Here is a 17,908-nt window from a genome sequence, read left to right as displayed (position 1 = left end):
AGGGCTAGTCTAAAATGCTGGTTTCTCAAAACTGTCAGGTTCTTTTACATGTATCTCTATTACCAGCAAAAAAATACATTAAAGTCACAAAAATAAGGCTGGGCACGGTGGCTCGTGCCTGTAATCCTAGCACTTTGGGAGGCCATGGTGGGCAGAGTGCCTGAGCTCAGGAGTTCAAGACCAGCCTGGGCAACACATTGAAACCCCATCTCTACTAAAATACTAAAAATTAGCCAGGCTTGGTGGCATATGCCTGTAATCCCATCTACTCGGGAGGCTGAGGCAGGAGAACTGCTTGAACCCAGGAGGCAGAGGTTGCAGTGAGCCAAGATTTCGCCACTGCACTCCAGCCTGGCAATACAGCGAGACTCCGTCTCAAAAAAAAAAAAAAAAAATCACAAAAATGAATTTTTTTTTTTTTTTGAGACGGAGTCTCGCACTGTCGCCCAGTCTGTTGTGCGATCTTGACTTGCTGCAACCTCTGCCTACCGGGTTCAGGCAATTCTCCTGCCTCAACCTCCCAAGTAGCTGGGACTACAGGTGTGCGCCACCACGCCCGGCTAATTTTTGTTATTTTTAGTAGAGACGAGGTTTCACTATGTTGGCCAGGCTGGTCTCGAAATCCCGACCTCGTGATCTGCCCGCCTTGGCATCCCATAGTGCTGGGATTACAGGCATGAGCCACCGTGCCCAGCCAAAAATGAATATTTCTTAAAAGCCATAATAATTATTCAACTACACAGTTTTCACAAGATTATTTGTGGACTGTTCCTTTGTGGTGACCAATAAAGCATGACTAAAGCTAAAGACCCAAAGACAACGCTCAACAAAGGCAGAGCCATGGGGACAAAATGTGTCCTCCCTTAAACCTAGCTGTGCTTTCAGTGTATTGTTCCACTCTCAGTAGAGCCTCTCCAGGCATCTACAGCTTTCATGCTGTTACTTTCTGTATTAGTTCATATTGCTGCTGTAATAAATTACTACAAGTTTGGTGACTTAAAAAAACACAGATTGATCATCTTATAGTTCTGCAGGTCAGAAGTCTGAAACAGGTCTCACAAGGCTAAATTCAAGGTGGCAGCAAGGCTGTGTCCCTTCGGGAGGCTCTAGCGCAGAACCCATTCCAGTTTCTAGAGGCTTACCCTCATTCCTTGGCTCATGGCCCTCTTCTTCCATCTTAAAAACCTACATTACTGGGACCAAGTTCTTCTCATACCGCTATGACACTAACTCTCCTCTGTCTCCCTCTTCCACTTTTAAGAACTCCTGTGATTATACTGGGTCCACCCAGATAATCCAGGATAAATCTCCCTACCTTAAAGTCTATTGCTAAGCAATGTTAATGTTAATGCTCCCTTAATTCCTCTTGCCACATAACTTATATTCACAGGTTCTAAGATTTAGGTTGTGGACCATCTCTGGGGGCTAGCAGGGTTCATTATCTTGCCTACCACACCTTCCTATTAAAATCTCTGCTCATGAATTTCCATTTGGACATAAATGTTTGCTCCGGTTAAAGTCTGTGTCATTTCCAGGGCTATTTATATTATCATGAAGCATAACAATCAAGAGAATAAATCTGTAATGATGGTTTCAGGAAACACCCACTAGAAGATATTTAAAGAAAAAAAAAAAAAGAAAAGTATTTAAAGGATTGGTATATTAGAAGGCTGAAATACATCCAGCAAAACACATCATTAAGATCAATTACATTGCCAAGAACATAAAATTGATCATGCCCACATATCTTTTAAAGTCCACTTTTATAAAAGTCCCTTAACAAAGTTAAACAGGCTTGGAGCTAATCTGAGAGGTGCTTGATATGAAAACTGAAACTAGAAGATCTCAAAATAGATAAAGATTAATAGACAAACTCGAACTACCAAAATTGAGCATTGGACATAAATGCCAAAAATCTATTTTCTAGAATTTGATTTGAAAATATAAGTTAATCATATATTAATTTTAAATCACTCTGACAGGGTCAACCTATACTAATTGTATATTTATGGTATAAATAAGTACAGATGCATATATTGCAAAATCGTTTTCAAATTTTCATTGTCATTGCTTTAATTCTGGTTTAACTTTTTAAAATTCAAATTTAAATAAATGTTTAGGTGAAAACTTCTGGGTATGTTATTCTTCAGTATCTCTGAAGCATTACAAGTAATCTGTATCCTTGAAATTTTTGAGAAATGTATTTATTAACAATTACAATAAAAATTATATGAATAAAACAGAAGGAGAATATTATGAAATCCTCTTAAGATGTCCGGTTCACATTAGTCTTAAAATACCCACATACCAAAGTCCTTCTCATCTTTTCCCATTCCCAACCCTCTACTGCTATACCCAACCTTACCAAACTACCTACAAGTTTCAAAAGTTCATTTAAACATCATCACCTCTACTAATTCTGCCTCAAGTATTTTTTACCTAACTTATTAATTAAGCTTATTCACCTGGTTTATTCTCACTTGTCTTTCAGGATTCATGTGAGGTATCATCTTGTCTGGAAACATTTTCCTGACTTAATCTGTCTGAATTACAGGTACCTCCTATGAGTTTCCATCAAACTTGTGTTCTGCCTCCTATGAGAGCATTTATCACAAAATGTTATTGTTGTCTACTCCCTTATCTTTCTATTAATCCCATAGATTACTAAGGCAGTAACCATGTTTTATTCTTGATATTTCTGTATCTGGATCAGAGTAAATGTTTAAAAATTATATTTGTTGAATAAAAGAAAATACACATACATTTAATATGCTTAACTTTTAAACAGTTCTCAAAAGCTTTGTTGTTGGCTTCCTAAACTTTAAGAAAGGTCAAGTAAGACAAAACTGAAAGTGACTTCCAACCATACGGCAAACTAACATGACACAGGCCCTCCTTGTCCCAAAACACACAGAAATACCTGATCAAATATGACAATGCTGTCAAAATACACAGCTGAATTTGAAATAATAAAAAGGAGATTCCTGGGTGACAGAAACAAAGAGTATACTGAAAGGCAAAAGTGAGCATAGAAGGTGACTGAAAAATACCAGGGGATGATCAGCTTTGGCTATAGGCCCTAACAGCTGGGCACTGGGAGCTGGGATCTTACAGGGTAAGCCTTTTACTGCTGAAAGTCTGTTAGTTTGACTTATAAAACTGTTTGCAAAACTGACTATGCTGTGCTAGACTGAAGAGAACAAGAATGATGGAAGAAAAGTCTGTTTACGCCTGACAATACCATGTATTTTAGCCTAGCAGTCATAATGTGAATTATATAACTCTGAGATGGTAAGGTACACCCAGCCCAGGGAAAGTGGTCTCTGGCATGCATCCAGATTAGGCTATGTCCAAGAATGCCCCAGTCTCATAATAATAAATATAAATAAGTCTACACCCAGAAACTGGGCTTCCAGAAGCACAATATCACTCAGATATCATCATCCACAACTGTGCCTCTGCTTACGAGGCCCTGGGACTTGGAAGCTGCCTATCTTTCTGATGAGATTACCAGTCTCTCTGCTATATAACCTAAACACACAAGCTTCCTTCTGTATCCTTTATATTTAGATTTACTCCATCAATCCAAATCACTACAGAGGTTGTAATGTTTTGAATGACCTCTCAGGGATATGGGTATACATGAGACAAGGTACTGGAACTGAGACTTCTGCTTAAATCCTGGACCCTAGAAGGAATTGCCACCTCAATAAAATGAGAATGCCAGGCTCAGAAAGTTTCAAAGGCAAATTCTATCAAACGGTTAAAAAAAAAAAAAAAATTTTACACTCTCTCAAAGAAAATAAAAGAGAACAAAATACTTTCTGACTCACATTATAAGGCCAACATTACTCTGATACCAAAACCAAAGCAGGAGAAAAGAAAATTACAGACCAACATCCCTCATGAACATAGACACTGAAGTCCTCAACAAACTATTAGCATATCAAATACAGCAATACACATACATACACACGAACACACACACACACACACACAGAAATACAAATTGCACCACAAAGAAGTGGAGTTTAACTTGAGAATGCAAAGCTGGTTATATATCCAAAAATCAGTCAATGCAATCAACATATTAAAAATCTAAAGAAAATAAATCATATCAATTTAAGCAGAAAACAACAATCATATCAATTTAAACAGAAAAAGGATTTGACAAAATTCAACATCCATTCATAATAAAAACTCTCAGCAAAGCAGGAACAAAAGGGAATTTTCTCAATCTGATAAAGAGCATCTACGAAAAAACCTACAGCTAACATCACACTTAACAGTAAAAGACTAAATGCTGTCCCCCTGACATAAGCAACTCCTATTCAATATTTTACTGGAAGCCCTAGCCAGTTTTAAACAGAAAAAAAAAAATGAACAGACTGCTTCATGGTATCTTGTAATACATATTTTTAAAAAAGAACAGAGATTAGAAAAGAAATAATACTATCCATATTCAGAGACAGTGATTGTATATATAGAAAATCCCAAAGAAATGACAACTCCTAGAACTAGTCATTGTGTTTAGCAAGGTTACAGGATACAAGGTTAACCCCTCAAAATCAGCCATATTCCTACGTACTAGAAACGAACAACTGGAAATGAAAAATTTTTAAAATAATATCATTACAATACCTCCTTTATAAGAAAGCAACAAGTAGAAACATAATATATAACATTTACAGGATCTTCGTGCTGAAAACTGTAAGACACTGCTGAAAGAAATCAGGTAACATCTAAATATCAAAATGGATATATTGGGATTAGGGGTTTTTGGAAAGAATATTACAGGCCACTGCCACCCCTTTTGCCAGCTGGGTAATGGATCTGCTACCACCATCCCCAGCATCCATAAACAGCTGCTTTCACCCTCAGATTTTGAATAATTCCAAAATAAAATAATTTTTTAATAGGAGAAAGATTTGTGACCTAGAGCAAAAAGTCCTCAGACATGGCACCAAAAGCACAATCCATAAAATTAAAAATTGATAAAACTGAACTTCATTCAATTTTATAACTTTTGTTCTAGAAAAGACATAGTAAGAGAAATTAAAAGATAAGTTACAGTCTTATCTGTTACAGATAATCTTTTCATTTCTCTTAGTGCTGTCTTTTCTAGAAAATTTTTGGAAATCACACATTATAAAAAAGATTTACATCCAAAGTATACAACGAACTCTCAAAACTTTACAGTAAGAAAACAAACAACCCCCACCCCCAAAAAAGAAAACAAACAACCCAATTAAAACATGTGCAAAAGACTTGGACACTGTTAATACAGAGAAGATATAAATGGACAAATAAACACACAAAAGATGTTCAAAATTAAAATTAGGATACCACTATGCACCTACTAAGAATGGCTAAAAACAAATACTGACAATACCAAGTGCTGGTAAGGATGTAGAAACTGGAATTTTCATACATTGTTGGTGGGAATGCAAAATGGTACAACTACTCTAGAAATGTTTTGCAGTTTCCTATAAACATACACTTACCACATGACTTAGCAATACTACTCTAGGTATCTACCCAAGTGAACTGAAAATGTGTTTTCACACAAAAATCTGTATACAAATATTTATAGTATAGCTCTATTTAAAAATGCCAAAACCTAAAAACAATCCTAATAACCCTCAACAAATGACTGAATAAACAGCTTGGTATATCCTTACAATAAAATACTACTCAGCAATAAAAAGGAACAAACTATTGATAAGCAAAATCACCTCAAAGGATTTCAAAGGCACCATGCTGTTTTAAAAGCCAGTCACCAATGGTCACATACAGTAGAATTCTATTTACATACAGTAGAATTCTATTTATATGACACTCTCAAAAAGACAAAACTATAGTGACCAAGAAAGATCAGGGATTCCAGGGATTATAAGGATGTCGGGAGTGTAGTCAGGTACAGTGGCTCACACCTATAATCCCAGTACTTTGGGAGGCTGAGGTGGGAGGATCACTTGAGGCCAGGAGTTTAAGACCAGCCCAGGCAACATAGCAAGACACTGTCTCAACAAAAAATTAAAAACCCAACTTAGCCGGGCATGGTGCTGTGCACCTGTAGTTCTAGATACTCAAGAGGCTGAGGCAGAAGGATCACTTGAGCCCAGGAGTTCAAGGCTACAGTACCCATGATTGCACCAATGTATTCCAGCCTGGGTGACAGAGTAAGACCTGTCTCTTTAAAAAAAAAAAAAAAAAAAAAAAAAGTGGGAAGGACGTGCCTATGCTTACTAAGAGACAAAAGGGACAATAGGGCTTTTTTTTGGCAGCAGAGGTGAGGGGGTGTTATAGAACTGTTCTATCTCCTGATTTTGATACTAGTAAAAAACTATATAGTGTTGAAGTTCAGAGAACTGCTCACCTCCACAAAAAGTCCAATTTTACTACGTTTATTTTAAAAATATTTTTAAAAGTAAATGGAAAGGTTACAAAAACCACCCTACTAACAAGTTATTTATATTAATATATAGAAAGGTTTCATTACTTCATTTAATATTTTGACCACAAACTATGTAACAGTGAGGAAATACATACCAAAAGGCTGAAATCATGTTAATAGCATTTAGATTTTGATAAACATACTAGGTGCCATTATCTTATTTGATCCTCATAACTACTCTGGAAGTGCATATTATTTATTATTCTTAGTTTACCAGTGTAGAAACAAACTACAAGAAATTAAGTAACTTGCCCAAAGTTGCAGAGATACTAAGTACCTGAGTTAGGAATTAAACCTAATTCAGTATGTAGCCAAACAGTAAGTAAGTGTTCAATTAATGTTGAATGAATGAATGCATACAAAGCTCATGCTCTGATACTATGCTGCCTTCTGATAAATTTAGTCACATTAAATGTATATATTCATATTTTAAAAGGCCAGAACGGAATGTGGAAGGATTAAATTAAATTTAATAGATATAATTATTACATTTCTTTTTTAGTTGTTTAAGTGAACAATTTTTAAAAGGTCATACTAAAAGAGGAATATTTATGAAACACTATCCCGTTTACCTGCATTTGCAAATAATTTTCTTTTTTTAAAGTGCTACACAGCCTATTTGCTATATGAAATGAAGAAAAAGATAAACACAGATTAATGTCATTTTCCCCTACCTTAGAATTCTTTAATTTAAAAAAATCAAAAGACCAATTGATAACAATAGAATAATTTCAAACCAGTATATAAACTTCCTTTAACTAGGTCTCCTTTCTTAAATATATACTCTTTACTAGGGCCATTTTGGTGGTAGTTTGTTCTAAGACCACTCCATCCAAAATAAATAAAGTTCACAGACACTTGGAATAACTGAAAAAGACAGAAGAGACCTTTTAAATGTGATGTAAATAGTCCCTCCTTATCTGTGGAAGGTAAGTTCCAAGACCCCTAGTGGATGCTTGAAACTGCAGATGGTATCAAAGCCTGTATGTACTGTTTTTTCCTATATATAGTACCAATAGAACAGTTACGACAATATTTTGTAATAAAAGTTATATAAATGTGGTCTCTCTCTCTCTCTCAAGATATCTTATTGTACTATACTCACCCTTCTTCTTGTGATTTGTCAATCCGATAACCAAGATGACTACTAAGTGCCTAAGGGGCAGGTAGTGTATACAATGTAGATACACTGGACAAAGGCATGATTCACTTCCAGGACAGAATGGCCCAAGACTTCACCATACTACTCAGAACAGCATGCAATTTAAAACTTGTTGTTTTTGCCTGAAATTTTCCATTTAATATTTTCAGACTACACTTGACCACAGGTAACTGAAACCGCAGAAAGCAAAACCACAGATAAGAGGGGTAAGATTGTACCTCTTACATTAATGTATCACATTTATAGTTTAGACACAGTGAGTTTTGATTTTATCACATAACAGATCAACATCCAACATATTGAGTTCATTTCAATATTCAATAATATGTATTAAAATTTCTATGATATTTAAATGTTCCATGCTTGTCATGAGACTACAGTTAAGCACTACCCTGGATTATGAAATACATTGTGCAGAAAAGATGAACCAGCAGGCCTGTGACCGCTATCCTTAAAAAAGCCTGCCTGCGGCCGGGCGCGGTGGCTCACGCCTGTAATCCCAGCGCTTTGGGAGGCCGAGGTGGGCGGATCACGAGGTCAGGAGATCGAGACCATCCTGGCTAACACAGTGAAACCCCGTCTCTACTAAAAATACAAAAAATCAGCTGCGTGTGGTGGTGGACACGTGTAGTCCCAGCTACTTGGGAGGCTGAGGGAGAAGAATGACATGAACCTGGGAGGCAGAGGTTGCAGTGAGCCGAGATCGCGCCACTGCACTCCAGCCTGGGCGACAGAGCGAGACTCTGTTTCACAAAAAAAGCCTGCTTGCAGAAAGGAAATCAGTATACTGAAGGGATATCTCCACTCCCATGTTTACTACAGCATTATTCACAATAACCAAGATATGGAATCAACCTAAGTACCCATCAGTAGATGAATGAATAAAGAAAATGTGGTACATATACACAATGTAATATTATTCAGCCATAAAAAAGAATGAAATCCTGTCATTTACAAGAGCATAGAAGGAACTGAAAGACATTTAAGTGAAATAAGCCAGGCACAGAAAGACAAGTATTGCACGTTTTCACTAATATGTGGGAGCTAAAAAAACAAACAAACTGAACTCACGGAGATAAGAGAATAGAATGATGTTAGTGTCTTATGGATAGTCATTTAAGTGTGTAAACATGGGTTAGAAGTGGGAAGCTGGGTAGAAGTTTTACAAGAAGACTTAAGATGGCCAGGAGGCTTAAAAAGGCTAGCTATGGGAGGTGATACAGAGTTGACATATCTCTAAGTAGAATTACCAGAGGCTTAGAAGGGTAATGGGGAGCAGGGCATAAAGAGGGGATGGTTAATGGGACAAAAATACACTTGGATAGAAAAAGTAAGACCTAGCATTCAGTAGCAAAATAGGGTGCCTATAGTTAACAATAATTTGTTGTATATGTCAAGATAAATAAAAGAATGGAATTGGAACGTTTAATTGGGGAATCCATCACCTCAAGCATTTATCATTTCTTTTGAAAAAAAGATAAATATGTACAACTATTACATATGTAAAACTACTATATATCCACAATAATTAAAAACAAAAAAAACTGAAAGAAAAAACAAACCAAAAAAATAAAAAAGAAAAGAAAAGCCTGCTTGCAAGGTTAACTCTTGGCCAACAGCTGGGAAATGGGATTTGGGGAGGGTTCTCACCATTCCCAGAACTGATTAAGCTGCTCACTAAGCCTAAATTGTTTATGCAAACAATGTAATTTATGCTGAACACCTGCTTTCCTTCTGGGAGCCTGAAATTTTGGTATATACCAGTTAAAGGGTGCTTATATGACCAGCCCCCTAATTAAAAACCTGGGACACTGAGCCTCTAACACTGTCCCTGATAGACAATGTTTCACATACTTTGTCACAATTTGTTGCTGAGGGAACTGAGTACATCTTGCCTGACTCCATTAGGAAAGGATTCTTAAAAGCTTGTACTTCCTCTGGACTTTGCCTCATGTGTTTTTTCCCTTTGCAGATTTTGCCCTGTATCCTGTCTCTGCAATAAATCAGCTGCAATTAAATGCTGAGTCCTCTGAGTCTTCTTAGCAAATCACTGAACTTGGGGACAGTGTTGAGGTCCCCCGCAACACACATACTAAAAGATACTGAGTAAAAGATATACCTACCATCTTACCAGGCAATGTGCTCTTGGAGGAAAGTCATTATTCATACCCAGCAAATCTTGCATAGATTGTGGAATAACATCTACAAAAACATTTGATAATGAAAAAGTTAGTATGTTCATGATCAGGCAGAGTTTTATAACATGCTTTGAGGAAACACATGTCTTGCTAGATCATGCAGTTTTGATATTGCTTTAAGATTCATATCTAAAGATAGCTCTTGAGTACAGGGAGAGGGATTTCTCTCTCATTTTTTTTTCTTCAAATAAAAGTAGCCTATAAAAAAGACATATGCCACTCCCATGTTTAAAATATTTTTTTGCTTCTGAGTCACAACTCACACAATTCCTCACCCTTACCAGAAAGCTTTGTTTTATTTATTCTTCTTAGCCTGTCCGTGCCTCTACTTTTCTTCAACATTCTATTTAGAGATATGTCAACTCTGTATAACCTCCCATAGCAAGCCTTTTTAGGCCCCCTGTCCATCTTAAATGTTCTTGTAAAACTTCTACCTGGCTTCCCACTTCTAAACTATGTTTACACACTTAAATTACTATCCACGATAAGGTACTAACATAAAAGATCATTATACCCATAAATACATGACAAATTCAATGCATAAAAAATAGTATCCATTCACAAAAATAATTTTTGTTGTATAGCTATCATTGCTTAGCAGATCTATACTTTTTATTTTGCTAAAAGACTAAAGAGAATGCTATTGATTTGGTGCTTTTCAGACCAAAAGCAATAGACAATGCTGATAAAATAAATGATTAGTGCTCAAATCTCCTGACCTCTGATAATATAGTTTTAAATGCGTATCTGTAAAATTGAGCTGATGGTTTGGCTTGTAACTCCCACCATAAGTTACAGGCTCAATCACAACCAAATTAAAAGAAAACTGCACTTTATATGTACACTTGCAACAATGCCTTAACTAGCTTAAAATTCATTCACCTTTGGCTGGGCACAGTGATTCACGCCTGTAATCCCAGCACTTTGGAAGGCCGAGGCAGGTGGATCACCTGAGGTCAGGAGTTCAAGACCAGCCTGGTCAACACAGCAAAACCCTGTCTCTACTAAAAATACAAAAAATTAACTGGGTATGGTGATTGGTGCCTGTAATAACAGCAACTTTGGAAGCTGAGGCAGGAGATTTGCTTGAACCCGGGAGGCGGAGGTTGCAGTGAGCTGAGATCGCGCCATTGCCCTCCAGCCTGGACAACAAGAGTGAAACTCAGTCTCAAAAACAAACAAACAAAAAAATCATTCACCTTCATTGTACCACAGTCTCCTTTATCTATTCATCTCAGAGCACTGATTCTAAGCCTCTTTACTACAGCAGCTTTTCCTTGATGCATGATCTTCCCTTAAATTAACAGCACTTAAATTTTCGCTATCTTGAATAGTTTCCTTCATTAATTGGCAGAACGTTGAACCTGAAAATTGCTGGGCTATTATAAGACCTCCCAACAATTGCACACACTTCCCTCTTCCTCTTAAAGTTCTCATATTCACATTCTGGCTTAATTATTTTCTTTTGCTGTATAACTGCCTTCCATATATGTATATATGGTTAATGTTATCTGCCCTGGTTTATGAATCTGAATGCATATGTTATCTAATTGTTTTGTTTCTAAGAAGAATATACATAATAGAAAAGGTAACAAAATTCTATTCCTACACAAGAAAAAGCACAGATTTTTTCAGGTCTGAGCTTACAAATGATAATCTGTTATGATCAGAAAAAATTTAACACATTCTACCTATTTATTTGCTTAGTGAATGAAGAAGGATATTTGACTGGCAGCTCCAAAGTTCATGTTTATTCAGTATCTTGCTCACTCACTGTTATGCACTAGTCTATCTAAGGACAGAAGATTTTGGATGATTTGACCTATTAACAATTATAGACACCATTTATTGAGTACCTGGCATGGGTCAGGTACTGAGATACTTGCTTATGTACAATTTCTCATTAAATCTTCACTTAGCCCTCCAGGTAGTATTACTTCATTTTACAACTGAGATAACTCAAGCTTAGATGGGGCAACTAACTAGCAAGTAGAAAAAATAAAATTTTAAACCACTTGTTTTGACTCCAAAATCTGGAGTAAATCCAAAATACTACCCTCTAATCAACAGATTTTCCTTTATTTGTAATCCTTCAAAGCCAAATTTACTTGCTTAATTCTCCTTCTCTAATCTCCCAATTAAAAGTGATCTTTTCTCCTCTGAATTCCAACAGAATTTTATCTGTCCTTCAGGATGCACTTATCACTTTCTACCTATTATGGTTACTTACTTATCTATCTTATCTTCCCTACTGGAATGTAGGGCTTGGAAGAGTACCTGGTACATGTTAGGTACTCAATAAATATGAGCTGATTTAATTAATTAAAAAATGAATGACACTGTAATTCATCCTCTATCTCAGATGTGGTGAAACAACTTTGCTTATGTAAAACAGTTCCAGAGAAACTGACACTATGGAAGAACACTAAATTAATAATTCAAAATTACAGCCACTCCTACAAATCAGAAGTTAATATTATTATATAGAAATAACTTACCCTCTAATAACTCATCCTTTCCTTCTTTATCAGTGGACTCTTGTACAAGATAATGATGAGTGACTGAGAACTTGAAGTCAGCAAAGGAAATTTCATCTGATTTCTCTTCCCATGTGCCAGAAGTAAATATACCCTATATGTACCAATAAAATGGCAAAATATTTACCTTAATCAATAGCTATCATTATATTTACTAACGACAGGGATATTTTCCCCTTTTTCTGCCCTATAAATATCCTCCATACAATCAAAGAAAAACATAAAAGTGAATGCAACCAAGAGAAAATTATTTTATAAATGATTTATCAGTGTTCCTTTAAAAAGAAATTTCTCCTAGAATATTAACGATCAAGTGACTTACAAAGATTAATAATTTTTTCCAAGATTCTCTATATAAAATCATGAACACATCACTATATATTAATAATACAGCATATAGCATTATTTGACACCAGAAATTGCTTCATAAAGAAGCAGTCTGCACAATCAATTTAAGTGGCATGACACCTGTAGCACTTATTTAACAGATTCCTGCTTCTTTATCAAGCTTTGGCATTCAAGTCTTTCCATGTGAACAGCAACTTCTTGAATGAAAAACATATATTAATTAAGAGTTCCAAAGAGCTCCTTACTTATACAGAACCCTAAGCATAAAAAAGGATTTTTCCCACAGAGCTTCTAATCTCCCATAGCTCTTTTTTCCAATGGAGAGGTAAACAGTCATTACAGCATAGCACCACATAAGGCAGGAAATACCAACCAAGCAACTAGCCAAGCACAGATAGCCCCAAACTAGATTGAAAATATATAAGCAATTAATCTGTGAGTTACTATTTTAAAAATGTTTTCATGGCTATACCTAGTGTAAACATCTGAATTTTTATATATATTCCTGGAAAGATATTTATAATTCTAAATTAAATTAAATCTTATTTTAAGTGTCCTAAGTGTGTATTATTACGTAAGTACATCAAATATCAATCTTTTCATTAGTATTTGAACTGTCATGTATGATACACATCCAAAATCATAACCTTTTTATTATACTTTAAGTTCTGGGATACACATGCAGAACATGCAGGTTTATTACATAGCTATACACGTGCCATAGTGGTTTGCTGCAACCATCAACTTGTCATCTACATTAGGTATTTCTCCTAATGCTATCCCTCCCCTAGCCCTCCCCTCCCGCAACAGGTCCCAGTGTGTGATGCTTCCCTCCCTGTGTCCATGTGTTCTCACTGTTCAACTCACACTTATGAGTGAGAACATGCAGCATTTGGTTTTCTGTTCCTGTGTTAAGAGTGCTGAGAATGATGGTTTCCAGCTTCATCCATGTCCCTACAAAGGACATGAACTTATCCTTTTTTATGGCTGCATAGTATTCCATGGTGTATATGTGCCACATTTTCTTAATCCAGTCTGTCATTGTTGGACATTTGGGTTGGTTCCAAGTCTTCGCTGTTGTGAACAGTGCTGCAATAAACATACATGTGCCTGTGTCTTTATAGTAGAATGATTTATAATCCTTTGGGTATATACCCAGTAATGGGATTGCTGAGGCAAGGAAATAAGAGAGGACACAAACAAATGGACAAACAGTCCATGCTCATGGATGGAAAGAATCAATACTATGAAAATGGCCACACTGCCCAAAGGAATTTATAGATTCAATGCTATCCCCATTAAGCTACCATTGGCTTTCTTCACAGAATTAGAAAAAACTAAATTTCACATGGAACCAAAAAAGCGCCCATATAGCCAAGACAATCCTAAGCAAAAAGAACAAAGCTGGAGGTATCACGCTGCCTGACTTCAAACTATATTACAAGGCTACAGTAACCAAAACAGCATGGTACTTGTACCAAAACAGATATATAGACCAAGGGAACAGAACAGAGGCGTCAGAAATAACACAACACATCTACAACCATCTGATCTTTGACAAACCTGACAAAAACAAGCAATGGGGAAAGGATTCCCTATTTAACAAATCGTGCTGGGGAAACTGGCTAGCCATATGCAGAAAACTGAAACTGGACCCCTTCCTTATACCTTATACAAAAATTAATTCAAGATGGATTAAAGACTTAAACATAAGACCTAAAACCATAGAAACCCTAGAAGAAAACCTAGGCATATTAGCAAAGACTTCTTGATTAAAATGCCAAAAGCAATGGCAACAAACACCAAAATTCACAAATGGGATCTAATTAAACTAAAGAGCTTCTGCACAGCAAAAGAAACTATTATCAGAGTGAACAGGCAACCTACAGAATGGGAGAAAATTTTTGCCATCTATCCATCTGACAAAGGGCTAATGGATCCAGAATCTACAAAGAACTTAAACAAATTTACAAGAAAAAACAACCCCATCAAAAAGTGGGCAAAGAATTTTAATTTTTTTTCTTTTCTTTTTTTTTTTTTTTTTTTTTTGAGATGGAGTCTCGCTCTGTCACCCAGGCTGGAGTGCAGTGGTGCGATCTTGGTTCACTGCAACTTCCGCCTCCCAAGTTTAAGCGATTCTCCTGCATCAGTCTCCCATGTTGCTGGGATTACAGGCAAGCACCACCACGCCTGGCTAATTTTTGAATTTTCAGTACAGACAGGGTTTCACTATGTTGGCCAGGCTGGTCTTGAACTCCTGACCTCAAGTCATCTGCCCACCTCAACCTCCCAAAGGGCTGGGATTACAGGCATGAGCCACCACACCTGGCCAAAAATCATAATTTTTTTTGTGTGGGGTGGGTTTCTTTACCATGAGGTTGACCTGTGTTAAATCAAGGCATCAACTGCCTATACCAAAGTCTCAAGAGGCAGTAAGTAATACGATAATGTACATAAGAGCTTGTTTTGCTAGAAGAAATGCCCAATATAAAGCAGTTATGGCTAAAACTAGGTAAAAGAAAGTCCAGAAAAGGAGAGAGAAATCCCTTTTTCAAGTTTGCAGTAAATCTTTTTAAATGATACAGAGATACTGTCTGTCCCTAATTCTGGATTCCGGTACTATTGTCAACCTTAACCAACAACTATCTAGAGGAAGATCTGATTGTATTCAATAAAGACAAGGCATTCAAGTTCTGTCTCCAAAACAGACTCAACTGATAAACAACACTCTAACATCCCATATTCAATTCCATTAGGATATAGTCATTTGATACCAAGTTCCAGTAAGGCATGTATCTGCTATGCGAACCGAAATGACAATTCTAGTTCATCAAAACTGACCTAGTAATTCATTAAAAATTACCTTTGAGGATCCTAACCAGAAAATAAAGAGATAAATGTATAGATTTAAAAGAAAACTGTCCCTATTCACAGATTACCTGATCATGTATGTAGAATATCCAAAAGAATCTACAAACAAATGACTAAAACTGATGAGTTTACAAAGTTATGAAATTCAAGGTCAATATATAACCATCTGTATTTTTATATACTAGCAACAAATGCTTGGAAAGAGAAAGTTTTAAAAATACCTTACTACAATTAAAAAAAGAAATTATCTAGGAATAAACTTAATGAAAGATGAGCAAAAACTCTACCTAAAAAATACTTCAAAACATTGCAGAGAGATATTAAAGACCTAATAGAGATACATCACATACATGGATTGAAAGATAAAACACTGTGAACACACCAGTTCTCCCCAAGTTAATCTATATATTCAACATGATCCCAATCAAAACATCAGCAACAGGCATTTTGTAGAAATTGACAAGTTGATTTTAAAACTAATATGAAAATCCAAAGAACCTAGAACAGCTAAAATAATTTTGATGAATAAGTATACTACCTGATTTTAACACTTACTTTGCTACAATAATTAAGACAGTATAGTATAGGCATAAAGACAGACAAACAGATCAATGAAATAGAGTCCAGAAATAACATTCGCACTTACACTTGACTTCACAACAGAGGTGCTACTGGAATTCAGGGGGGAAATAATAGTCTTTTCAACAAATGGTGCTGGAATAATTAAATATTCACATGGAAGAAAACATGAGAATATCTTGGGATCTTGCAAATACCTTGGGATAGGCAAAGATTCCTTTGACCAGACACAAAAAGCACTAACAATAAAATTAAAAATAGAGAAAATGAACTTCATCTAAATAAAATTTGTGCTTATCAAAAGACACAGTTAAGAAAACGATTAGGTGGCTGGGCACAGTGGCTCACACCTGTCATCTCAGCTCTTTGGGAGGTCCATCAGGGAGGATCACTTGAAGTCAGAAGTTCGAGACCAGCTTGGGCAACAAGACCCTGTCTCTACAAAATAATTAGCTAGGCATGGTGGTGTGCACCTGTAGTCTCAGCTACTTAGGGAGGCTAAGGCAGGAGGATCACTTGAGACCAAGAGTTTAAGGCTGCAGTGAGCTATGATTGTACCACTGCACTCCAGCCTGGGTGACAAAGCAAGACCCTATCTCTAAGAAAAAAGAAAAAAAAAAAAAAAAAAAAGATTAGGGGAAGCAATGGACTACAGGAAAAACAAAATACATACCTGAAAAAGCACTTGCAACCAGGATATATGAGGATAATAAAAAAAATGAACAATCCAAATTTTTTAATGAGCAAAAGACTTGAATAGACAGCAGAAAGCGCTATGAATGACCAATAAACAGTAATTCTGATTAATTACCAGATGACTACTCACTATCAATAGTCATCAGTGAAATGCAAACTAAAACCACAATGAGATTCCATTTCACACCCAACAGAATGACTAAATATAAAAATCTGACAATGCCAAGTGTCACAGAGAACACAGAGGAACTTGAAATCTCATGCACGGTTAAGAGCATAAAATGATAAAACACTTTAGAGAAGAATTTGCCAGTTTTTAATAAAAGTAAACATGTAACTACCCTAAGACCTAGCAACTCCACTCCTAAGAATATACCCAAAGAAAGGAAAGCAGATATCTACAGAATTCTCTAGAGAAGCTTTGATAATAATAATCCAGAAATGGAGACAATTTAAATGCCCACCAACAGGAGAAAGGATAGTGTATTGTGGTATAGTTATAGAATAAAAAGAATCATACATACTATATGGGTGAATTTTTAAAACATCATGTTCAGCAAAAAAGTTAGATACGAAGAGTGCATACTGTATGAGTCTATCTATAAAAAGCTCAAGAACAGGAAAAACTAAAATATACAGTGAAAGAAGTCAAAACTGTGGTTACCTCTGGGATTGAGAAACAAGCAATCTTTCTGGGATAACAAAAATGTTCTACATTTTGATATGAATGGTGGTAACATGGGTATGTACATTTGTTAAAACAATTACATACATGAGTTCTGTAAACTTCACTGTGTATAAATCATAACCCAACAAATAAAAAATTCAATAAAATATCCCTTAAAAATGAGATAAAGAAGCAGTGGAAAAATAACTTCTGAGGAAAATGTGAGGGTTGGTGAGAGGAAGATGCTCTTTTTCCTAAAGAAAACACAGTAATGGCAATCATGTAACAACAGCATGGTACTAATCATCACAATTTGGCACCAACCATCCTTTCCACTTATCTTTCAACCTACTCAATAAACATTAGGTAACTAAGATAGAGTCTAAGCCATAA

The 17,908-nt window shown here is 36.0% G+C and overlaps 1 protein-coding gene across 16 annotated transcripts in view; it reads right to left on the bottom strand.

The window, feature by feature from the left end:
- The window catches only part of RAB3GAP1 (RAB3 GTPase activating protein catalytic subunit 1), a 198,652-nt gene that overhangs the window by 123,960 nt on the left and 56,784 nt on the right, over positions 1–17,908 (bottom strand). For 11 of the 16 annotated variants that reach the window (XR_008546775.2, XR_010150072.1, XR_008546776.2 and 8 more), the window contains 2 exons: positions 12,316–12,448; positions 9,743–9,821 (listed from right to left, as the gene is read on the bottom strand). The exons of 3 other annotated variants lie outside the window; for them this stretch is intronic. Coding sequence is in view for 6 of the 13 variants with exons in the window: in XM_054679795.2 (XP_054535770.1) it covers positions 9,743–9,821; positions 12,316–12,448 (212 nt within the window). In the remaining 7 variants the exon portion in view is untranslated. Of the gene's footprint in view, positions 1–5,735; positions 5,819–9,742; positions 9,822–12,315; positions 12,449–17,908 lie in introns of those variants that run through there. 2 more of the 16 variants (XR_010150074.1, XM_063791155.1) reach the window with 2 other exon arrangements.

This window comes from Pan troglodytes, chromosome 13 (assembly GCF_028858775.2).
Source record: "Pan troglodytes isolate AG18354 chromosome 13, NHGRI_mPanTro3-v2.0_pri, whole genome shotgun sequence".
In the NCBI taxonomy this organism is placed as follows: domain Eukaryota; kingdom Metazoa; phylum Chordata; class Mammalia; order Primates; family Hominidae; genus Pan; species Pan troglodytes.
This window is presented reverse-complemented; position numbering and strand designations above follow the sequence as displayed.